Source organism: Apis mellifera, linkage group LG3 (assembly GCF_003254395.2).
Source record: "Apis mellifera strain DH4 linkage group LG3, Amel_HAv3.1, whole genome shotgun sequence".
Classification (NCBI taxonomy): Eukaryota; Metazoa; Arthropoda; class Insecta; order Hymenoptera; family Apidae; genus Apis; species Apis mellifera.
In genome coordinates this window covers 12,547,669-12,573,888 of record NC_037640.1, presented here as the reverse complement: position 1 = coordinate 12,573,888, position 26,220 = coordinate 12,547,669, and the positions used below count along the sequence as shown (strand labels likewise).

The following is a 26,220-nucleotide window of genomic DNA, read 5'->3' as shown; positions in this document are numbered from 1 at the left end:
TATAATATCAATTATATTAGAAAATATGCAAAATATACGATAGACTTTTTTAAAAAAAAAATTTAATATTTCTAATTTAGTTTATCAATATAAATAAAAATAATTAATAAATGTTATTTTAAAACGAGACCATATAATATTTATATAACTTAATTTCCTAATGAATAATGCAATTTTTACATGGAAACTACGCATTTGAAAGATTTACTTCTTCGATTATAGAGATAAGATTGTCAAGACCAAACAAAAAACCTTCTTCGTGATTCCCTTGTTCCCATGGTTTTCTATGCGTTAGCCGATGTCCGTTCGGTAATTCTCGTGTTTTAGCGAAATCGATCAACCAAACGCCAACTTTATCATTATCGTAAATCATGAAAATACTACTACCAATTATCTGAAAAATAAATAACATTATATATTACATTTTTTCAATTATATTTGCTTTCTTTCATAAATGAAATTTGTGTTCTTTTTAAACGATGCTTATATTGCTCAAATGAAAAGTAGTACATACCTCGTGAGTTTTGAAATATTCAGATATTTCAATCTTTGAACGCAGATTCTTCAAGCGTGCAAGTAATTTTTCACGCGTGATTTTACACGTTCCAAGAAACAGTTTCATAGTGTCGAGCACTTCTTGATGTGATTTTACTTTTTTTAGATCAGTGATGGGTGGGCCACCAGGTAATTTCATAGCTTCGATTCTGAATCCGTGACTACAGGTTGAGCTCTGTTGCTCACGGAATTGCATGTATCGCAATTTAGTCACAGCACGTTGCTCATGTTCCTGCATAGTCGGCGCATTCGGATCAACAGCGATCATCTTCTGATATAGATCCGGTCTAGCTGTTGTCTTCGACACTTCGGATTCCAAGAATGTTCTCGTGCCCATTTTAATGTCCATTACGTGCGGATCATTGAAACCGAACAATAAATCCTGTAGCTCGATGAAAGTATCACCTTTATATTCCACTTCTCTGTAATATCTAAATAATAATAAAAATAAAATAATTTCAAATTGAAAAAATATTCTTCGAAATTTTTTAAAATAATATTTAAAATTAAAAATGCTTAAATAATTACGAAATAAAATATTTATTTAAAAATTAATTTTTTATTTACCTTGGTATACAATCTCGCAATTCTTTATCTTTGCTAAGAGCTTCGTAAACCATTCTTTCCGTATTTTCTGCTCCTCCCGTTTTTCTTTTCCAAACTGTTCCAGGTCCAGCGGGAGCAAAACCATCCGGGTGCCCAGATAATTGAAACCAGGATTTTAATCTATTTTTTAATAATACGTCACTGGCCGGCGCAGTCAAGTCCAAAGCATTCTGCAAGAAAAAGAAATAGGAAATAAACTTTAATTTCTTCATTTCATGTATAATTGTGAATTTCAAAATAATAAAAATTGAGATTAATTAAAATTGAAGATATTTAAAATCATATATTTAAAATATACAAAAAGAAACGTCCGAATTAAAATTATAAAAATTAATAAAATATATATTTCTTCTTTTTTTCTTTTCAAATATACAATTCGTGTTTAATTCTTAAATTATTTAATAAAATATTAAATATTATGTATTTTTATAAATTAAAAAATTTTATAATTTCATATTCATATAATTCATTGATATTCATTATTATTTATATATTTATTTTCTGTTTTTAAAAGGATTTTATTATTTTTTATATTAAGATTTCGCCAAGGATTTTTGATATATGTTAAATATATCATTCTGTAAATTGTATCATCTTCATTGAAATATCAATCAATCGAGTTATGAAAAGGAATAAAATATTTTTTCATTTAAAATCGATTTCATTCATTTTTAATATTTATTATTATAAAAATTATAATTTAAATTTTGTAAAAAGTTTATAAAAATAAAACTTTTTATATTAATAATAAATAATAATATTGCAGAAATCAAGAGAAGGAAAGATCTATACCAATGCTAAAAATTTCAACGATAGATCCTCTTCTGGCATAGTGGTGTCAGAAAGGACCAATGGGAATTGTTCCATTTTTTGTATCGTCGCTGGGTCATTAGATAATTTGGTAAGGGCCCCGGTAGAGCTAGAGCCGACACTGTTAGACCGATTCGAACCCATAGACGTGCCCCTTCGCCATTGACGGAAGGCGCTATAGGTACTGCTTGACGAAGCATCTTTTTGCTTTCGATGCTCCTTATGGTTCGAATTATGATTCAGTCTTGTTTGCTCCTTACTCGAAGCCTGTAACCAAAAAAATCTGCTAGGAATTTAATCCAATCGATGCGATCCTTAATTAATATCGTTATGCGATGAAGAAATAAGAAAGATCGATTCGTAGTTTATTTTTTTAATAATTTGTATCGATGAAGAGAAAAATAAATATTTCATTACTAAAACATATGTAACAATTGTATATAATGTTTTTTTTTACCATTTCCAAATAGAATGAAAATTTTAAAATGTAAAAAAAATAGAAATAAATATTCATTTGTGAATTACATTAAGCGTCGAATAATAAATATAATTTTATATATATATAGTAAAAAAAAAGTTAGCTATTTGTATTAAATATTAATAAGAATAAATAGAAATATATGCATTCTTAATGATAATTTTTCCTTTATACATTTCCTTTATATAAAATAAGATTAAGAAAGTAAGTTATTTATGCAACGAAAAAAATATATCAAATCATTATTTTGCAATTTGCAAATAAGGAAGATGTTTATAAGCTGCATGCTTGCGCACGCACGTGGTCTACAGTATGCAGCAAATTGAAATCCGTCGGTAAGAGTGATTTAATTAAGTTTAGTGAATCGCGAGCGGGTCGCGCTAATTGGTGCACTGTGGTCGTGATCCTTAATCCGATTATAATGAGTCACGTGTGTTTCTTGAACAAAGTATCAAGTCAATTACGATTGGCAACAGTTGAATGGTTGTCGCTCAATGGAACGTTCGTATAATTGTGCATAAATTGAGACGAGGCACACGAAACGCATACAATGTGCGCAGATCGTAAATTTGAGGCAAATGTATAGTTAGATAGAATGAATTTTTTATTTTGGGAACGCGACACACAATTTCTTAAAATTTTTCGATGACAATTTGTATTCGATGACGCGTTATTAAAAGATTAGAAGTTTATCGGAATCATTTATTATTTTTCGCCAACAAGATATCTCGACAAAGTTATTTTAGGTTATGCTGCGACAGCTGAACTTTTTGATCTTTATTCATTACCACAGAGATCAATTACCGAACTAAACAATATCGTATAAACGATTAAGTAATAAGAATCACAAGTATCCATTCAAGATGTTGATAATTTTTCTTTAATTAAAAAAACATTAATGATTTCATATCAGATTTTTAATTACGATTTAGAAAAGCACATTGTCAATACCAAGAAGTGTATAGTTCGAGACGATAGTTTATCGTGATACTCGATTTCGTTATACGCCATTCATTTTAATTTAATCGACAAGGTTCGAACGTGAGGACTCGCGAAATCATGCTTGGCAATTTCTCGGCACGTGATTTCACATCGCATTAGCAATATATGTTGATGATACATCAAATTAATCATTTATATTATATCGATACAATATAAATTTATATTTTAGCTGTCGTTGCATATAAAATTCTTAGTTTCATAAATGTACAGGTTAATTAAGCAAAGAAAAAAAAAAAAAAACTTGATCATTTTACTACGATACAGGCTATTGTATTGCGTAGAAAATCATTATATACGTGTAATTCGTATTTCATTACATACAATAAATAATTACACAAGCAATTTTAAAAAGTATATGATAGATTATTTATATAAATGTAAATATTTTAAAATATTTTTTTTTTATAAATTTGTAATAATATTCTACATTTCGTAGAAAATATCTCGCAACAATACAAAAAACTTGTGCAACGATCAATATCTGCTATTGAAAAATAGCATAAAAACATTTCTCAATTATTTTATTAACGTAAATAGATATAAATATAAATAGATATACGAATCCCATATATACGATGATTTTTTTTTTCTTCTGTGCATTATACATCTTATAATTTTATTTTCTCGGATAAAAGTGTTTTTAAGAAAAATTTTTTTTTACAAAAATGTTTTCTCGTGGAACACTACTTAAAGGTATTTTATATTCTTTTTAACGTTCGATCGATAATACATATGTATATTTATAAATAACTATGATATACCATTCTTAATTATTTTTTTTTTCTTTTTTTTTTTTTTTGCGTTCTTTCAAGAATCCTTTTCCCGATACGTTTCTCAAATCGAAAAAAAATTGTTTCTCCTTTTAACAACTTTTCCTTTTCCCTGTCGATAATTTGATACCGAATGTCGACATTTCAGTTTTTTCGTTACACTCCCCGTTTCTCCGCATTTCAATTTTCATTCTTACACAAAATCCACGAGTTTCAATAAACTTATATATAAATAAATATCACGGGGCAAAAAGATCGTACGATCGTGGTGTCCCTCGAGCCTCATAGAAGAGTTCACGATACGTTTACGGGCACAGGTGACTATTTATATTCGATGTACGATCGCGATCGATCCAATGCTGATAATCACGGCACGCTTCGGGTAAAATATGCGAGGAATGTATAACGAGCCGTCTTCGATGCAAATGTCGAGCGCATAACAGGTAAAACACCTCTGGAGGAACTGTTTTTTTTTTTTTTTTTTTTTTTTTTTTTTTTTTTTTTTTTTTTATCAAAAGGAAAGATCGAACGTTACAGGGAAGTCCGATCGATTATCCTCGAAATTATATCCATCGTTTTACCATTCGTTTTTCTTTTTTTTTTTTTTTTTTTTTGATTTTCGTTTCAAATCATCGCGATTCATTTATGCATTCGCGTTGAAACGAAGAAGTAACGAAATGGCCGTCGTAAAAGGAACAAATTGTATTCGAAATTGAAATATACGGATATGCTAATTTCACATGATAATTTACCAATGGCAATTTTAATTTAACGAGTTTTCGGGTGATCGGTGATCAATAATTTATTCTAGATTTTAGAAAAAAAAAAAAGAAAAAAAAAGGCCAATTTCTATGCGAGGTATCGATTATTGGTGTTGTTAATAAGCGATAATTAGATGGAATATTTTTTCGAAACATCGATATCGATAATTGCTTAAAAAACTTTCAAATGTTATCAGATTAAAAAAAAAAATCGGTTATTTTAATCCTAAAATTTATTATCTTATTATCTTTGATTCGATTCGATTCGATTTCAGTTGTGATGTGAATCTCGTTCCTTATAAATTTTTTTTTTTTGCTCGAGATGAAAAAAAATGGAAATGAATTTCTCTCTCTCTCTCTCTCTCTATTTTGACAAGTGTGTCGAAATAAATAAATTAAACGCGCCTACGTCTCTCAGCCTTCGGAAGCATAGTCGCAAAAAAAACGAGGAAAAAGAAGTAACTTGTAACTTGTTTTGTAAGTAGAGTCGTCGTGTTTTACGGAGCATTGACGTCACTGGTGTATTCAGATTGCATTGTTGCAGATAAGTTTCAATCTAGCACCGTTCCAATTTTAACGTTCAGCAACCGAGAGAGAAGACCATGGGATGAAAGCAGATTCTCCCTATACTTGATGGTATAAAAAAAGTTTTCGTAAATATCTTTGATTTCTGATCTAAAATATCTCTAAAGTTTGTTTATAAAGCGTTCGAGTATTATTAAATTTTTTTTTCAAACGCAAATTATTCCTCCTTTTTTATCCTCGGAGATACCGATCGATTTTTTTTTTTTTTTATAATCACTTTCGTTTCTGTAAAATAATTAAAAAAAAAAAAAAAATCAATTTTAAGAAACAACAACTTTCGTCAAATATTAAATTTAACGCGATAAAATAAATTCAACGATGCAAAGTAGTTTTGATTAAAGCTTATAAGCAATTCATATTAAACGCCGTCAAATATAGACTTTTGTAACAAGAATTAAGTGTGTGAACGAGATTTCCTCGCTTCTTTAATTATCGACAATATAAATAGATGTCCTTTTTTTCAACAAGTGATTAAATTAATTATTAACGAATTGTTCGATACAAAAAAAAAAAAAAAAAGAATTCGTCCTCGATAAAACGACGAAATTTTCACCCAAACTAAATTCCAGTCAGCAACGACAATGACCTCGAGGAGTACGACGAGTGCGTCAATGCGCGAATAACGAAAACGATTTGATAAAATGTGCGACCGTGGCTCTATTTTGCAAAAAAAAAAAAAAAAATAAGGCTAAGAATTATTGTTTGTATAATGGAAGTTAGCTCTTTATAATCCTTCCTTCTTCCTTTTTTTTTCCCTTTCCTTTTGTATACCAGTTCAACTTAACGTTCGTCCTTTTTCACGTGTGTTGAGATCGATCGATAATTTAGTGATCCGTTAACTTTTCTTCTCAAGCCTCAGTTCTACGACAAGATTTTCCAATGATGTAATTGATTTGTTACATTTGAAATTGAAATTCTTCCGTGACGCATTAACAATGTTTTTCTTAACGTTCTTTCTTTAAATATTTATAATCTTCCCCTTCTCTCCCTGTTTTATCGACTTAATCGAGAGAGAGAGCGGTCGAGATAACGGTTATGGATTTTTTTTTGGCGCAACGAAAATTTAAAATAATACTCATAGTGCGTTTCGAAGTATCACATATTATTCTATCTTTATTAAAAAAAAGCGTCGAACGAATAAAAGAAAAAAAAAGGATTAAAAATGAGATATAAACGAAGAGAGAGAGAGAGAGAGAAAAAAAAAAGAACGAAAAATTGCGTCGCGAGAATAAGAAATATAAATAAAGAAAAGCCAGAAAGTCAGTTTCTTCGCTAAAATGACACGGAAATTAAATACCAGAACGACGTCAATGACACGATGTACATATGTATATACGTATATACATACATATGTATATATATATATACATATGTATACACATATGCATATATATAGTTTAAACAAATGAGGGCTCTAAAATGTCGATCAATGATCCCCTACTATAAACCTGACCCTACAGGAAAAAAACAATTTATAAATTAAGCATGATTTTGTATATATGTTGTACCGTGTCGATAGAAAGCGATTCGATCACGTGTTTATACCTTTCAACTATGTACCGACTGTGCACAGGAATAACCGTTAACTTGTTTATTTCTTTTCCTTCTTTTTTTTAACTTTCCATTTACAACATTATACTTCAAAATCCATTTCTATCTTAATTTTTGCGTTATTTAAAAAAAAAAAAAAAAGAAAAATTGTACAATCTTCCTCATCGTGTTTATATTTTTTAATTTTAAATATACATTACATAATCGATTCGAACAGCAATAATTGTTTAATGATGAAATCATTATCTTACTCGTCGAATAAATTGATTCTCTTATTTTTTTCATTATTTTTTCCTCTTTTTCTCCAAGATCCAAGACTTGCAGATCAATTAATACGATGTTTTGTTGGATATAATTGATAAAGGAAAAAGATCACACATACATATATATATATATACACACAAATGATTATAAGGGGAAGAAAAAAATTAAATATTAACCAATTAATAATTTAATTTGTTGAAACTTTGACCCCTCATTAAAAGTCACGTATAATAAATCGCCCATAAAAATTACATCTTGATAGCCACGCATTAATTAATAGTTTAATTTCCAACTTATTTTCTTATCTTCCTCTATCATATTCGCCATTCACCGTAGTTTTGTAATTCATTGAAAGGCTGTTCATCAAGGATCCTACGAACGAATTTCAAAATGAATCATCGTCGCTGTACGGGATCGTTTATTATTTGTTTATAAATAATGTTAATTTCACGAAAAGAAAGGTCGTTCTAAAAATATATACAAGACACGATCCATACGCGTGATGATACTATATATACATGTATCTAATTAATGACTCTCGTCAACGTAAATAATTTCAGGAAAAAAAAGATCATCTTCGTAATACACTTTTAATTTTTTTCACCATCTCGATCATTGCTCTCCTTCTCTCTGTCTCTGTTATTTTAAAAATCGAGTTTTATTTTAAAAAAAATAATTTCTTGATTTCGATCCCTTTGCGTTGCACGCCTTCCTCTGGTCGCTAATCCTTTTTCTTTCTTTCGCTAGATGGAGTATCTTTAAATGATAAATTCCTTTTTCTTTCTTTCGCTAGATGGAGCATTTTTAAATAGTATATTCGGTCTGTAATCGCTTGTAAAGCATCGCTTGAAACGCTTGAAATGAAAAGGACGATACTCGATTGTTAAATATTTTAATCGATTTTAACAATACGAATAAAAATCGACAAACGTCTCGATGTTTTTTTTTTAATCTTGTTCTCAATTATCTAAATTCTATTCCATCGACTATAGTATATATATATATATATGTTTCAGTTAAAACTGTGTCACAGTGTGCCTCCAGCTACTTCTTTGTGTCGAAATGCAGCGCTGATCTCGTCTCTCTTTTATCGATCAGTCCGGATAAAATTATTTAAAACGATTTAAATTATAATCGCGAAAGATTATTTGATAAAGGGAGAAAAGAAACATCTTTCGATACTATGAAAAGTAAATATTATTTCCAAAGTAAAATATAACTTCATGACGCGTTTACATTTGGGTAATTCATATCTATGGAATAAGGATAACCAAACAAACAAAATTTAACGACCCATTAAACAGATAGACAAGCATCGAATGGATTCGGTTATTCTTGGCAAACGATCTGATTCGATTATTATACATAATATTATCGAGAGAATTTTATCATTAACATTTTTATGTTATACGGCGATTAGGTTAGGAATAAACTGTTAATCAGTTTGCGAGGAATAACACGCAAAATAGTTGAAGCAATGCCTCGCGTGTCTCGTATTTCATATAGTTATTAGAATTACTACATTCTCTTTGATTGACGTCGTCTATTACGTAGCAAAAGTATGCACCTTGATTTTCTTCGTGGCGTTGTATTCGCGTTGTATCACACGAAACCTATTGATTTTAACGATGTAAAGAATAAGAAAGCATTTTATTAATGCCGGAATTCGACTTAATTTATTTATCAACATGTGACGGTCTTGACATTTATTTAGCTTTCATTGAATTTCAAATTAAGAAGAGAAATTGTCGACGCTACTATAATTTGATCTTGATATATATATATATATATATATATTCAAGTATCCCTTATCTTTCTATCTTTTGTTGTCTAACGTGAAATGTGTATACAACGAATTAAATAAAAAAAGTTTATCGATCTGGAAATTAAAATTCGTGGAATTACAAATTGCATCCGTAAAGAAAAAATCGAATGAAAATATTTCAAACATTGGAGCTTTGTACACAATTTATTATTTTTCAAAAAAAAAAAAAAAAAAAAAAATTATTTTTACTTTTTTATCAAATTATTCTAAATTGGTTATACATTAAGGATAGAATAACAGTTCTATGATTTGTTACACACAATTCTCTAAAATTTGATTAAAATTATATTACACATGAAATTTATTAAATTCTTGAAAGTTTTAGAGGTTATGTAGTATCGAATATCGTGGTAAATTCGATCATCGAATGTTAGCGCTATTAAAACTTGTTCTTATTTTTCTTTTTTTTTTTATTACATTTAAATCATTCTGCAGATATGCACTTTGTTCTATTTCCTGTGACACCAGGTTACACGAAGCGTATCTTTCACGTCATAGGAATTATTTTATACCATATTCATGTGTACGAGGCACGGAGCGTTTAGTTTTAATGTCAACTAAGCTAAACTAAGCAACTAGAAAATCGAGTTTAACAATATTTTAAATTAGTAAACTAGTAATATTAATTTAATTGTATCTGATTATTTTCTTATTTTTAAGTTTATTTTTAATCAAACTTTAATTTTTTATTTTAAAATTTATTTTTAATTCAAGTTTAAAAATTTTATAATATTCAAATTATACATCAACAAAAGTTGATCAATGTCAAATAAAGTTGAAGTGAAATTGAAGCATTTTGTTGAACTATTGAAATTTAAATTTTGTTAAAAAGTAATTGTAATTAAAGAAATATCAATTAAGCAACTATAAAATCAAATTTAATAATATTTTAAATTATAAGTAAATTATAAGTTTAATAATATTTTAATAATATTTTAAATATTAATGTAATTATATCTGATTATTTTTTTATTTTTAAGTTTATTTTTAATCAAACTTTAATTTTTTATTCTTAAATTTATTTTTAATTCAAGTTTAAAACATTTATAATATTCAAATTACATCAACAAAAGTTGATCAATATCAAATAAAGTTGAAATGAAATTGAAGCATTTTGTTGAACTATTGAATTTTATCTTGTTAAAAAGTAATTGTAATTAAAGAAATGTCAACTAAGCTAAACTAAGCAATTAGAAAATAGAGTTTAATAATATTTTAAATTAGTAAACTAGTAATATTAATTTAATTGTATCTGATTATTTTTTTATTTTTAAGTTTATTTTTAATTTAAGTTTAAAAAATTTATAATAAATTAAAAGATAAATAAATTTGTACAAAAATAGTCAAATTACATGAATTAAATATCAGTGTCAAATAAAGTTGAAATGGATTTGAAATATTTTGTTGAACTATTGAAATTTAAATCTTGTTAAAAAGTAATTATAATTAAAAAAATGTTAACTAAGCAACTATAAAATCAAGTTTAATAATATTTTAATAATAGTTTAAATATTAATTTAATTATATCTAATTATTTTCTTATTTTTAAGTTTATTTTTAATCAAACTTTAATTTTTTATTCTTAAATTTATTTTTAATTCAAGTTTAAAAAATCTATAATATTCAAATTAAAAGATAAATAAATGTATATAAAAATAATCAAATTACATGAACAAAATGTCAGTGTCAAATAAAGTTGAAATGGATTTTATTTTCAATCATTTTCAATTCAACTTTAATTTTTTATTCTTAAATTTATTTTTAATTCAAGTTTAAAAAATCTATAATATTCAAATTAAAAGATAAATAAATGTGTATAAAAATAGTCAAATTACATCAACAAAATGTCAAATAAAGTTGAAATGGATTTGAAATATTTTGTTGAACGATTGAAATTTATCTTGTTAATTGTAATTCTTTGAATCGTATTGTGGAATATTTAAAAAAAAAAAAATTTGGAAATTTTTAATTTAATTCCTCTCCTCTTTGTTCAAATTTTATTATTATTATTATTATTATTATTATCGTTACAATTGAGATACACAATTGAATATAATGCGTTGTATTTTTTCCTTTCTTTTTTCTTTTTTCGCTATTCGTAAATCATTCGAGTACGTGACTTTTCGAGTTGTAAGGTAAAATAAATAAACTTTTAGGTGGAAATCATAGTATTTATCGAATAATTTACATTTATTTATTTAACCGTTTCACACACACACACACACATACACACACAGTTTGATAATTGTTCGAGCGCTAAACTTTTAACATTCAGTTTCGAGTAATTGCTCTCCACGCTGCATACTTTCATATTTTATAAACACCGTGTTTCGTTACACGCGTTATCGTTAAACGTAGCGCGCCAGCGTTTGGCCCACGAAACGGATCACGTATCCCCCCGTCGCACGTAGCATACCTTCTCGAAATTACAATGGCACAGTCGTGCACAGTTCAAATATTCCATTATTCTCTTTCAATTTATAACAACGATTACGACTCTCGGTTTAACGAGCGAAATTTCAGATTAGAATATTAATTGCAGTAGCAATCGAATTGTGAATAATTTATCGAAACATATATATCTATCTATATATTTCATTCTCGAACTGAAAAGAAAAAAAATAATTGCATTAATTTTTCAATTATGTCGTGCAAAATTTAAAATGTAAAAAATGTAAAAATTAAGCTGTGCAATAAAGTAAACAAGAGCTTGATGTAATATTGAATTACATTATATTATTCTATTACACATGAACATCCTTTCTTTCTTCCATTTTTAATAAGTTGCGCGAACTCGATGATTTAACACGTTCCCTGTTCCAGATATAAAACGATCCTTGAATTTGTCATCGAGCACCGCCTTGAATTTATTCATCATCGTGCTTTCGTCGAAGGTCGAAGGTCGAGTTTTGTGTGTTGAAAAGTTTCGAAAGTCAAATTCGATCTTTCTTTTTTTAATAAATATTTCTCCGCCTCCAGTCACAGATATATATCGAATTATTTACATTAAATATATTTAAAGGTATATATACTTCGAAGGAATAAATAATCGAACGAGAATATTTCAAAATTTCGAGTAACTGTAACTAAGAGTGAAGTATTTTATTTTGATAAAAATAAATTTTCTAAACGCTTGATCAACTGAATATTTTAAAACAGGCATGGGATTTTAATTTGGACTTGGGCGAAAAAGTGGCACACTAAAAATAGTAAAGACCGGTTCACAAGCCTAATTTTAATTCTTTTGAAAGTATAATTTATTCGCCCAGATTAACAGGTGTATTTAAGAATGTTAAAATTATTAATTATTAAATTGAATTATTTCATGTTTTTATGTTTTAAATATGAAATGTGAGGCGAATTAAATTGTTGTAAATTGGCTGCAGTCCAACAAGAGCAGGGAGAATTGATGTACGAAAGAAATACCGTGAAAGGAAAAATAACGGCAAGTCGAAAAATAGAACGATGTTACCGTTAACGGGCGCCCTGTGCGCGTACAGCATTAATATTTATCAAAAAAAAAAACACGATTTCCACAATGTTGGTCGAAGAAAATTTTTATTTTTTAACTATCGATACTTTTTAACTCACGATTGCTTTGTTTCTTCTTTTTTCTTTTCTTTCTGACCATTTTTAAAAATGGCTCTAATAGATAAATATACAAATGATTAAAAAAACATAAATGAATACCGGACTATTATCATTTGTAAATTATGCATGCACAAGTGTCTCTTGTGTCATACAACACGTGTAGAGTAGTAAATGATATGTTAAAGAAATGAATAACATTTTGCAAATTTAAAACTGGGATAAAACACGTTAAATAATATTTCTCAATTCTCAATATTTTATTACTCTATAATAAAATGGAAGGAAATTAATAGGATCTATCTTTAATTAAATTCCATCTAATTTTATGTCTATTCATATTTATTTGTACATTTGTACATTTCCTTTGTTGTTGCATCATTTAAATAATTTTAGAACCACTTAAAAGATTATTACAAAGCTTTCCAATATAATCAACAATACAATAAATACAAAGTATACAACAAAATTATTTTATTATTATCTGTTAAAGATAATGTTATAAATAGTTGAAGGATATCTACGTAAATATTCTACTGTGGTTTATGCACATTCGTCGAAGTTTCTCGTGCTTACGGTAAATTTCTATTTCCAACGTTGTGTCCGTATTTTGAATTGAACAACAAATTGAAATAATCAAGAAGAATGTAATTTTTGACGCACGTACCTTGTTGAAGTGAGCTTGCAGAAGCCGCTCATACTGATCAGCAGCACGGAGACAGAGTCTCGTGGTGAATGCTTCCATTCGTGCTGGTAAAGGCGCGTGGCAAACACTGCTTGACATTATTCCTCTCTTCGAGCTGGCACTCCTCCGGAACACGTACGCACAATGTATACAAATAAAATCGTCACTCGCTATGAACGGAGGGACGCACTTAAATCTCGATGTTCATTTAAAAGTAAGCTAACCTCAATCGACGCTCACGAGTTCATCTTAGGCGTGGTTTCCGATACTCATTTTATCATAATCATTACAACGATGATTTCCAAACTAATTCTTCTCCACTCGAATAAATTTCTTATTATTATTGTCCTTTTCTTTTATTATATTCGAATATTCAGAGACGCCGTTTTCGAATATTCTTTCGCATCAACAATTAAACTGATGCTACTTCACGTGGTATTTTCGATTGGAAGCTATCTTCGAAAGTATAAATTCGATTCTTCGAATTTTACGTTTACTTGCATCCAGATCGCATGTTTCGTAGGTAGAAATAACGAAGCACTGAATATTCGGACAATATTATTTAATTTGATCAATCTGTATCTGTAGAGAAACTTCACAGTGAAAACTTGATAGCTTCGAAACGAGATTGAAGAAGCGTGTGAAACCGTCGATATTGCGCATGCGCTGTAGAGACTAACTACCCCACAAAGGAAATTATAAGACGTTGATTCTGATTGGTAGGATTGAGTTTTTGTCAACGAATTAATAATCGTTTTTTTTCCGTTTCCGCGTGAATACGAAAATGCAAGATACATGAAACAACGATTACCTGCCACTTCTCGCTTTCTCAATGCATACTGAGCAGCGGAGAGAGTTACATGTAGTTTTATCGTCTGAACGCTCCCCCTCCATGTCGTGTCGACGTCCGATTCTCGTTCGTGCAGTTGTTATACGTATAGTATATACTCTGAAACCAGAATGGATAGGGCCATTATTCGGGTCATAACCCCTTTTTACAGGATTATTCGAAAATTATCATATAATGTACTTTAGAATGTTCCATTAAAATCTGAATAATTAAAATTTTTAGAAGTAGAAATTCACATTAATTCTTTTCATTATCTATGATTTTTAAATGGAAAAATGAATTCTTGATAGAAATTTACTTATTCGATTTGGCATTAAGAGATAAAATTTATAATAAATAATAAAAGTATTTATTATATAAATCAAATGAAATTATTGAATTTATTCAATACCAATTATTCGATCAATCATGATATTTATTCATTAAAGAATTATTTTTTCATCAATGGGAAAATTAATTTTTGATCTGTTTCGGTATATAAATATTAATTCAAATATGTGTTTAGTGATAACAATAATATTCTTATCTTCCTTATTCTTATGTTAAATTGCACCGTAATTATCATTCCTATTAATTTTTTCCTCCCGTTAATCCTTTTTTTCACGAATAAAATTTTTATCAACTGTCAGAATGATCGAATAAATATTTAAAAATTCAAAATTAACAAATAAAATAATAATAAAATATATGAAAAATTTGCATTAAAAAAGAAAAAAATTACTTTTATTAACCATCACAACACATTCCTGAATTTTAAATTTCATTTTATTAAAGATTTAACAAATTAATTACTAACTAATATTACCAAAGTAACAATTTAATAAAAATGTGTATAAGTAATGATTTATATCTACGAATTTCGAATAATTCATTTTAAAATAAAATAAAAATTTCTTTTTTAGATAAGAAGTTAGATAACAAGTGAAGTTTAAACTTCGTATTATTTATAAAAGTTCAATGGTGCCATTTACAGTGACAAGGTTGTAAATAAATCAAGAGATAACGGCACTTATTGCGTTGTGCAAGTAATCACCATCTTTTTTTGCCCATATCAATTTCCTGAAACGGTAATTTCATTAGAAATATTAATTTAACTAGAAATATATATCATTGTCCATTCCACAATGGAACAAACAATGATTTATCTTTCACAGCATATATTATAATAAGATTACTATACATACAGAAAAAGATAATTAAAGATAATACAATATATATATATACAAGGAACAAGAAACGGTACTTTACACAGAATTTCTTGTAATCTTTAGATTCAATATCTCGGTTGTGCATTTTTCTTCCGTTTATTCAAGGTCTAGGATCGAACGAAAGGATTTAAATGAATCATTCAACAGTCTGCAACGACGAATGCCTTGCGATGAATCGAGTTTAACCATTATTAAAAATTTTACATACATTCTTCGTTCTACTTTCATGTTTATGATTTTTCCATCATCCTTAAACCGATTCATTCGACTTTCCTTCAAAACGATATGCAAGCAAATCGTTCTTATTGTAGCATGATATAGCACAACTTCATTTTATCTATATATTACACAATTATGAATTTCTCGGACGAAATGCATATTGATTAATTTTTAACTTTCAATCGTAAAATTTCCTTTAAAGTTCATTTCGTGCCAAAAGCAGAGATTAATTTAAAAGCGTCTGTTGTAGATAAAGTTTCAGCATTGGCAAGTTTTTGGCAAAAATTTTGTAATCGTAATCTGTCATTCGCCTCTCGATAACTTAATTTTCCACTCGAGAGGCGGTAAAAATCTCGCCGAGGTGAAAGTCGAGGTGCGACGGTTATTCAGACTCGTCGTTCGGATTTCGAAAACGGGAAGAACGTAAGTGAAATTCCTGAAAATCCTCTTCCTCGTCAATGGGATACAATCTTAACCCACATAATTCGACCTGAAACCTGAATTGAATTTTTTAATTTATTCATCGATTAAAATTACAAAAATGTAATATAATGCAACGTATAATAAAAAATATTATAATAAAAAATATAATAATAAATTTACCTCCAATCGAGAAATGTTTAAATTAAAACACGAAGAAATGTTCCATCGGCGATAAGATATTTCTCATTTAAGATAAAATGTTTATTTCTTCTTCGTCGAGTTTCCTCGAGGTAAAACCCGAGGAGGATTGCATCGATTCACCATCATTTATACAGCTGTTGCTCTCGTTAATCCATTCAGTTTGTTCAAACAAAAGCCTGCGTGGAGATTTTTTTTTTATTTAAAATTACGCCAATTATTTAATAATAATAATAATAATAATATAATTCGAATTTAATTTTCTTACTTCGTATGTAGATTATTCCAAAGGAAAATTCCATTGCTGTGAAATAACGTGTACGGAGAGATGGAAAACATTTCTGGAACATTCTGTAATCTCACGAAAGGGAACAACGTGAAAATCACGTGAAGAAAGTACAACGTGTTATACAACCTGTCGATTTGGTAATAATAACGCGATAAAAAAAGGGATTGACGTCATAATTTAATAGTTGCGTCACTTTCGACGATACCCTTTCAAAATTTGAATCGGTTATCTGCCTCGAACGATACGAGTGTATACGAGAAAGAAAAAAGTGGAAAACTTACCGAAAAGAAGTCCGTTCCGGGACAAACGACGTGATCGATAAATGGCGCGAGATAATACATTTCTTCACTTCGCTTCTGAATTCTCCAATAATTCCAGCTTGTATTTATTTAATTTCCTAGAAGAGTAAAAAAAAAAAAAATCAAAAAGAAGAAGAAGAAAAAAAAAGATATTTACAAATCGGTATAATTCACCAAGAAATTTATTCATTGTTTTATTATTTATCCTATGCTAAAATTATACCAATGCCATATGTTAATCCACCAGTCATAAAATGATATTTCAGGATGTAATAGACAAATAAATATTTGCCTATTGTCACGCACCTCTCCTCCATTGTTTGTTAATATATTTCAATTAATAAAAATAGTCGGCAAGTTTCACAAGAAGAAAAAAAAAAATAGTTAGAAGTCCTATGCATTATGAATAACTAAAAATTGCATAAGAGTGTTTTTTTAACTTATCATCTATTTTAATTTTCATACCGTTATTATTCATAACGAACATGTCGAGTGCATGAACTTGTTTTCAAGAACGCATAATTGAGACCGTATGCCCGGATGTTGCCGTATGACGTAGATATCCCGTTTAAAAAACTCAATGAAAAGAAATATAAGCTTTCCAACGTATACAGATACGTTGCGTTCCATATCGAAATTTCACAAACTACTTTCTCCTAAATTTATTACACACTGTGACACATTTTCTATATATATATATGTATCATATTTTATTTTTTGATTCGTCGATTTCAATTTTCAATGCTATGAATCGCTTTATTCGCAAACATTCGCTGTTGAGAATTGTTTTCTGCCTATTTGCAATATAATCTCACGAATGTTGAAGCACGACCGATAGTCAAACAGGAAAAGGATTTTCGCAATGTGCACCGATGAGCAGACGCGATGAATGCGATTAGTCACGCCATGCTTGCCGTTGCCCGGTAATTTACGTACAATCCACGGAAGAGGACGATGCCGTTTCGCTCCTCGATCGTCCTTTGATCAAACTCGTTTCAGGAATTGGCTCGATTAACATCGTTAATTTCAACGGGGTTCGATAATCGAGGATCGATTATTTTATCGAAATCCGTGGGATACGTATTTTCTTGATATTTTACGTAATAACGAATAAGTGACGAACGCTTTGTAACGATTCGCTTTCTTAAGAGACGTTTCCTTATCTACGTTTTCTCCTTTCATCTTCTACATCTTTTCGTCCATGTTTACGGTTAATAAATGGAAAAATTTTTACCTGCGGATAATCAATAATAAACTGCTTCGACCACTGTTGTTTAATTCATTGTTACGAATTATTGTTCGAATAAAAAAATATTAGAAAACGGTTTTGAACTCGAATCACCATTGTATAATAATATTATTGTATATAATATATAATATTGCATAGGAATTAATAATTTGGAATTTTTCGTTAACGATTTTGTTCTTTCGGTAATAAACGAGAAGATATTGCGGAGAGGAAATCTTTGAGAAAGTTGTTTATTTAGATTACTTTTTATTCGATTAGAGAGGTTCACCGAGCGAATTCTTTCGTTCGTAGATTTGACGACGACAGTGCCATCTATTATTTCCATGTCAATCCCACATTTGGTGCGATTCTCAATCGCGGTTTCCAAAAGGTAGATGATTTGATTCTCTTTACGCTTTGCATATTCGTGGCGTGAGCATGATTCATTGAATTGCGTAAAAAAACGAGACGTTACCTCCGTTTCCTGATGACGCTGTCTCTTGATTCCTTTTTTTCTTTCTTTTTTTTTCTTTTTCTTTTTTTTTTTTTTTTTTTTGACAAAGCATCTCGCAAGAATATTATTCATTCAAATTCCCGTGGCAGCGCTCTTCCGTGGGAACGGGCCACAGACGGACACTCGAGGGAGGGAGAGAACAACTGTCATAAATTATAAATCTATTGTCTATTTTTTGTTCATCGAATAATTCGATCTTCCTTTTGTTTTAATTTCACGCGATTTCAAATGACATTATCATCATCGCATTTTTTTTCTTCTCCAATATGAAAAACTTGCTACATATTTCTACATATTTCTACGGAAAAATAAAACGATTTAAAATTATTCTTTATAACTAAATGTTAATAATAATAATAATAATAATAAATAAAGAAATTTAATTAATAATTTTTACCTTTGTTTTTCTCCGTTTTGCTCTCGGATTTCGTAATCGATTATGAAATTCTTCGATCATTATTACGTACGTAAAAAGTTAATTGCGTTAAATGCGAAGAAAATAAACTTTCTTTAGATGTATTATCTCTGATAAAAAGGAAACAAAAAAAAAAAATGTTATACATTTTTATGTATACATGTATAAAAAAAAAAAATAAGTAATAAATTACGAAAGCGGAATTACTATGTAAACTCGTGGAAAAAAAACTTACTTACTCCTCTTTTTTTGCATATATTTCGAGAAAAGAGAAAAAAGTAATTTGCAATTTCATGTATTTCTAATTGATGAAAGTAACGTATGAGTATCCGTTTTTGTCATCCGTGATTGCATTTGCAGTTAGAAAACGGATGCTATTATGCACAATCCTCCAATTGCCGATAATACGATCGATGGATAATAAATGATTCTTCTCAAAATAAAGAATAAATGTTTATTTAACGAATTTCATAATCTGTTTGTAAATCAATATACGTTAAACGCGTATATTCATTCTCTTTTTCTTTCTTCAACTTTTTAAAAACGCGAATTTTATCATTTTAAAGCCTCTTTTTCCCCCTCCCTCCTCCCTCTCCTTTCTCCCCCGACCCCGCCGCCCCTTCTTTCTTTTTTTTTCCACGTCATTAACAAAAAAAATTCATTTGATACGTGCAAAAATTTTGCCCGCCCCTTGTCATATAAATTTTTTCTTTCAAAAATTTACAAGTCACATCGCGTTTAAAAATAATAGTTTACGTCACACTGTTATGTAATTGTTAAACTTAAAAGCGCGGATCCAATATAAATTACAAAATACACGGGACGAAGCGTGAGACGAAGTAAGTAATACGAAGAAGAGGAAGAAAAAAATTTCTTTTTAACACGATCGTGGTGAAAATATCGAATAGGAACGGAATCGAAAGGAAGGAATGTAAAAGATCGTAGAAAAATTATCATCGTAAGAGAAAATAAATTATCGAGGTAAAAGATTACTGAAAGATTGATTTACTTATCGATACAAAAAAAAAAAAAAAAAAAGAAAGAAAAAAAAAATAAGCGAACTTGCATAAAGAGTGGATACATTAAAAAAAATTATTATCACCCATTAGTTTCAACATTAGATGCAACACGTGCAATAATTAACTGTGTGTTATCCTATTTTTTTTTTTTTTTTAACTTAAATTGTGTCGCAAAAGCAGAAGAGATAATACTCGCGAATAATAATAATACGAAAAAATTCGCGACGAGCGTAATATTCGTCGTACGCAGGTGGAAACGGATCGAAAAACGAGTTATAGGTTAGGTGAAGGGAAAACAAAACGTTCGACGCATCGATGGATCGATATCTTTGCTTTAAATAAAAAAAAAAAAAACGATCGCGTATAATTTCGAAATGAGATTATAATAAGAATTTTCGACGAGAAAATAGATCTAATAGAAAAAAAAAAAAAGAAAATCACTAAATAATAAGTAATAACTGATAATTGATGACATATTGGTAATTAAAAAAATATAAACATATCTTATTTACGTGTCACGCCACGTTTATGATGGACGTCATGTACATTTTCAGATAAGAAAGAAGGAAGGAAAATCAGGAAAGATAATAAATTTATGAACATTGTGATTCTTCTGAAACAGGCCTTCTGCAATCTCCTCTATAATAAATTATTTTATTAAGAAGAAATTGATATGTTAAATTTAAAAAAAAAAAAAGAAAAAAGAAAAAAAGAATGATAAATATATTTTAATATATTTCATCTTTGGATTATCGCGCAATTAATTTTTTTTCATTAATCATCCTTATCATATTCGTATAAAAAATTGTATCAATAAATTATATCGTGTCTCATGACGTAATTGCAATTTTATTTCTTTTCTTTCTTTTTTTTTTTTTTTTTCGCCGTTAAAATTAGAATATGGAAGGCAAACGTTCGGCCACTATCGTATCCATTCCTATTATCACATTACGACTACGACTTTTTTCTTTTTTTTTTCTTTTTTTTTTTTTTCCTGCCATTCGTAAATTAAATTCAATATCGTAAGCTCATTCATGCTGCCATTTGCAATCGCGACCCGATTATACTCTGCGCGATCGTATCGTAACACAATTATAATGTTATTCTTCTTTTTATAACTATTTTAATTCACGATTCAATAATTCACGCTATTGATTACGTCTAATGAGACGAAGGATGGATGCGTGTCGATATTATACTTATACACATATATATATATATATATATATATATATATAGAAAAACTCATTAGCATCTCGTTAACCTTAAACGAAAGATGCTTTCTTACTCGTGCATTATTCTATTAATAGCGCGAAAGGAAGAACTATTTGAAATTCAATTCGACCTATCAATCGAGTTTAATAAGAACAAGTGTGACATATCTGGTCAGAATCATGACCAGTTTGCATTTCACGTGAAACCTCGCGCGAGAGAGAGGTTGCGACAAACAAGTCCAATTGTGGATTCAACATCTATTATATAAAGTCGTGCTCGTTTTATTTGTGCTAAGATTTTGTAGATTGAGCAACCTTGAGATACTTCCACTCTTATTAACCCTTTGATACGCAGCCTGTTATACGATACGCTACAGCAAATCCACTTGTCGAATAATTTCATGACTCATGTTCTACCACGTGGACGTTACATGGATTTTTCACAGAGCATGTGCAACTTTTGGTTATTTTGGTGATTTATCGAAAGAAAGAAAGAAAGAGAGAAAGAGAAAGAAAGAGAGAGAGAAAGAAAGAGAGAGAAAACAACAACATAACCTTGTTTCGAGTCGAGGAATTTTAAATCTACAACTCTTTGCAGGTTTCTTCTTTTAACCTAATATTATTTAGATTTAATCGTCTTAGAAACGTGGTTTGACGTAACGACGAAATAATGTTATTCATTGTGTGTGTATAAAATAAGAAATCAACATCTGCAATATAGTAATATCAACTGACGTCTTGTTGATACATTTTATGTGAACTAGAGTTGATGAAATATATGTGATACGTGTTATTAAATTATTACACTGGATACTTATATAATTTGAATTACAAATATTATTAGAAATTATAATGTGTACATTCCAGCAAATATTTTCCTCGATTCAAAATAATAATGTTCAATATAATCTGATAATGAAATCTGAAGGATTATTAAAGTCGTAACGGTAAATGTAACAATGTGTGTGTGTGTGTGTATGTGTATACAACAGTTGCGACTATTTTAAAGTATTAAATATTCATATTAATGGAAGAGACAACTTTGATCAATCATTTTGCGGTTGAAAATATTTGTGATTCTATTTGTGATATTCGTTTCATAAATATGAAATGTCATTGAGGCATATTTTCAAACGTTAAATACGCATAGAGTTATTCAGAGGTTATTTGTTAAATTATTAGAAGTCTTAATAGTGAAATATCATCAATCAACATGCTTCTCTTAACAATTCTTAACAATTTCAGTTCCTACTGACTTTAAGTAAATAATAAATTTATAAATTGGTTATATGGTTAAGTTGATTAAAATTATTTAAATATTTCGTAGATGTATGTAATTTTTTAAGTTTAAAAGAATTGAAATAAGAATGAAAATTAAATTTTCAAAAAATGAAATAAAAAGTGAAAGAAAGAAATGCAATTTTTAAATATGTGACAAATAAATAAACATATTAATGTGCATGATACATATATATAAATTTCACAAAGATATATTACGCAATTTAAAAGAATTTTTTTTTAATTTTGTATAAAAATAATATAATAATTTTTTAAATAATAATTTATTAAATTTTTTGTTTTAACGAAAAAAAAAAATGTGCGTTCTCCCTTGAACGTCCATATTCAAAACGAAATATTTGCTATCTGTTGACGCAAGCAATATAAGTTTGCAAAGAAAGTATATAATACATGTTCGTGTTCAGCACATTACTGCAAATATACCAATATTTAATCACTTGCAAGTATTTATTAATTTCTCTTTGTATTGTAAAAATTATTAGCAAAAGATATTAATATTTAATAAAAGAATATATTTCATTGAAGATTTATAGAACTATTAATTTTATATAAATAACTTATTCATACAAGAAAAATATATAATTCGATGTTAATATATTAAATAATAATATATTTCAATGTTAATTTCAATGTCAGAACTTTTTAGTTTATGTTTTAAATATGAATGATATATTATCCTCATTCAACCATTCCGAATATATAATTAATTATATATTAATGAATAATTTTCAACAATTATTATGTCAATCCATATATATACATATAATTTTTTTTAGAATAAAATGATACAATACATTGATATATATCATCTAATTTTTCATTTTTCTTTATAAAAAAATTTTCTCAGAAAATATCAATAAGTGAAAAATGGGATGAAATGCACAAAAAGTTGAAAAATACAAAAACAATAAATATTTTATGTAAAGAAACTATTATTCATACATTAAATTAATAATAAAGTAATAATAAATTAATTCTGATCGAGATTCTTTTTTTTTTTTTAAAGAGTGACCAATAATAAAATATTGAATTAGATCACGTTTATTTTTAAAATATTGCATCTATTCGATGTAATCTTGATTTTTTCGAGGTTAAGACACATAACCGGGGATTTCATTAGACACGAATTTTTACATTGAAATAAGAGACGTTTAAAAAGAAAAAAGTCACTTTTTGTTCGAAACTGTTTGCTTTTTTATAATGTGTAAATGTTATTTGACTCGATAATTTACGCTTTCAACATTTTTAGCATCGAGAGAATCGATCGCTCGAAAATATTAATCAAATAAAGGAAAAATACTATAAATCGTCGACGTATCGAAAAGAGAAAAGATTCGATATTAATCGAAACAAACCGTCTTAAGTAGATCAATGACATAGCATCGATTTTCTCGATTGTCAATGAAGTTCGCGGTCGATGACACGGAACAGAATAAGATGATCGCATCGAGAATCGATATTAACGATACTGCATAGAGAAAAGCAGTTTCTGTGACCTTTGTTTTCGCATAGGAGAAAAATACGAGAAACAGAAAGAACTCGATAAATTCAAATCGTTGGAGATACAAGTATCCCCGATTTTATCGCTGGTTGGTGAACGAATTTCGTGCGTCATTACTGTGTGTACATGTTACATGATATTTCCTTTTCGCGCGTGGCCGAAATAATAAGAAAGCAATAACGTTAAAAAGATTACAAGGCAAATATGATTATAGTTCTGCGTAATTTCTTCTGTGTAATAATTTTTGTTTTTTTTTTTTTCGATTTTGTTTATTATTTATGCTAAGAAGTTTTTATAACCTCTTCACATCGCGATTCCTTTTAATTCTTTTTACAATAATTTTTCTATCACACTGGATTAAATTTCTTTTCTTCTTATAGATCCCCAGCTCTTCTTTCCAGTTTTAGCGTGTCATAAGAAGCTTTCTTACCTCATCTCCGGTGTTGGCGAGTGCTGGTCCCACGGGTCTCTTGCTGGGGCCCATGGGATATGCGGAACAGCGGGGTGCGGAGATACGCGAACGCGGAGGTCACCATTGACGCAAATCCATTTGACGATCACGTGACCGGCCGCACCAACCTGAACACAATGCGCGCGGACGCCACGACAGCACCACCTTTCATCAAATCCTCTCCTCCGCTCCTGTTTGCAACCGTAAATACACGGTGAGAACAATTATGTAGAACTCGACCCACCCACGAAAATAATATGTAATTAAAGAGTTAAGAATCGATCGTTTATCGAATGCCAATCAAAATATATATACCTGCGTGATATTTCCTTTTTTTTTTTTGTTGAATTTCTCTGAACTCATATCATCCATTTCAAAGATATATTTTCGAACATCTGTTAATATAAATATAAAGTTCGATAAAAATTTTTTAATCATCCATATGAATTTTTTATTACAATATATTTATCTCTATTTTAAGTATTATAATATAGATTTATTTATTTAATGTCTTCGATAGAAAAAACAGGAGAAAATTAGTAACGAAAATGAACTTTTTCTATAATTATTCATAAGTATTTTAAAGATATTTATATGTTTTAGATATAACTATATATATAATTATATAATAACTATATATATAAATTTGTGGAATTAATTACATTAATTTCTAGAAGAAAATTATTGGATAATTAATATACATTTTCAATAAATTTCTTCATGATACTAATATTATCAATATTTTATTAATTTTTAGAGATTAATTTTTCAATTTTATTATACTTAAATTTAAAATTTTATCATGGAATTGATGCAATAGTTATTTCACAACTTATCAGCATTCTATTCAGTCAGATTATACTTCGATATAACAGATGAAGATCGTTATTCTATTATGATGTGCTTAAGCTGTTACAACATCCGCAAAGAATTTTTTAAGAAGGTATATTATTAATTTCTTAAATTTATCTTTTTTAAAATATTCTTGTTCTGAAATTTTGTGAAATGTTGCGTTGATTTTTCGTATCTATATTTTTAACACGAAAGAATTGAAAAATGTTTTTATGTATATAAAAATTTTACATTGAAATCTAAATTATAAGAGATATTTATAAAAAAAAAAAAATGACGAGATTTTTATTCAATTCTTTAAGGAAAGGACAAAAATCGGGTTACCATCTTTGGGTAACTTGTGCCATCTTTTTTTTTTTTGCTTTTTTCTTTTCTTACGATAGATGACGCACGTATATAAAAAATTAGAATTTATGTGTGGGTACTAGATCATCATTTACGCCTATTTGTTCAAAATATTACTCAACTGTTGAAGTTTTGTAATTAATTGAATGTATAAGATTAAAATTCTTTCGACAGAATCTTAAGAAATAGCAAAAAAAAAATTATTACATTCTTTTTTTTTTGAAAAAAACTTTTTTCGTGTTATTAATTTTTTTCAAAATGATTATTACTAAATGAAATATTTATACATTTTTATATATATATATTATTTTAAAAAAAATTATCTTTAATTTTTTCTTTTTGACTCTATTAATTGCTTATGATAGAAATTAACGAATGTTTTTCATATGGAAATTATTAAAAAAAAAAAAAAATAT

At 28.4% G+C, this 26,220-nt stretch overlaps 1 protein-coding gene and 3 long non-coding RNA genes across 14 annotated transcripts; 1 reads left to right on the top strand and 3 right to left on the bottom strand.

The window, feature by feature from the left end:
* Positions 1 to 98: 98 nt before the first annotated feature.
* Positions 99 to 14,423, bottom strand: LOC413817 (inositol-trisphosphate 3-kinase homolog). 2 transcript variants are annotated; one of them, XM_016911451.2, is made up of 5 exons: positions 13,463 to 14,423; positions 1,954 to 2,254; positions 1,123 to 1,331; positions 515 to 986; positions 99 to 394 (listed from the first exon to the last, which is right to left on the bottom strand). In XM_016911451.2, exons 1-5 carry the CDS (start codon positions 13,492 to 13,494, stop codon positions 188 to 190), a joined length of 1,221 nt encoding a protein of 406 aa, XP_016766940.1. In that variant the 5' UTR covers positions 13,495 to 14,423; the 3' UTR covers positions 99 to 187. The 2 variants fall into 2 exon arrangements, with proteins under 2 accessions (XP_016766940.1, XP_016766939.1); XM_016911450.2 differs by having other exon boundaries at positions 1,954 to 2,238; positions 13,463 to 14,406.
* On the bottom strand, positions 11,456 to 12,227 carry LOC107964219. The gene is made up of 2 exons (XR_001702578.2): positions 11,938 to 12,227; positions 11,456 to 11,813 (listed from the first exon to the last, which is right to left on the bottom strand). It is a non-coding gene; the product is annotated as an uncharacterized LOC107964219 (long non-coding RNA).
* A 738-nt stretch (positions 14,424 to 15,161) lies between the features above and the next one.
* LOC107964218 lies at positions 15,162 to 24,986 on the bottom strand. Of its 10 annotated transcripts, none has more exons than XR_001702569.2 (8): positions 24,587 to 24,986; positions 19,106 to 19,233; positions 18,670 to 19,006; positions 16,949 to 17,064; positions 16,647 to 16,729; positions 16,361 to 16,557; positions 15,515 to 16,254; positions 15,162 to 15,389 (listed from the first exon to the last, which is right to left on the bottom strand). It is a non-coding gene; the product is annotated as an uncharacterized LOC107964218 (long non-coding RNA). The 10 variants fall into 10 exon arrangements; XR_001702571.2 differs by lacking the exon at positions 24,587 to 24,986 and adding an exon at positions 19,363 to 19,662; XR_003304244.1 differs by lacking the exons at positions 18,670 to 19,006; positions 19,106 to 19,233 and having other exon boundaries at positions 16,647 to 16,736; positions 24,587 to 24,984.
* On the top strand, positions 23,608 to 24,932 carry LOC102654214. The gene is made up of 2 exons (XR_003304245.1): positions 23,608 to 24,390; positions 24,537 to 24,932. It is a non-coding gene; the product is annotated as an uncharacterized LOC102654214 (long non-coding RNA).
* Positions 24,987 to 26,220: the final 1,234 nt, after the last annotated feature.

Coding starts and splice junctions, on each gene's coding strand:
- LOC413817 (XM_016911450.2), bottom strand. CDS start 13,579: ATGTCAAGCAGTGTTTGCCACGCGCCTTTACCAGCACGAATGGAAGCA. Junction 987..1,122: donor TTGCGAGATTGTATACCAAG/GTAAATAAAAAA, acceptor ATTATTATTTAG/ATATTACAGAGAAGTGGAAT. Junction 395..514: donor AATATTTCAAAACTCACGAG/GTATGTACTACT, acceptor TTTATTTTTCAG/ATAATTGGTAGTAGTATTTT.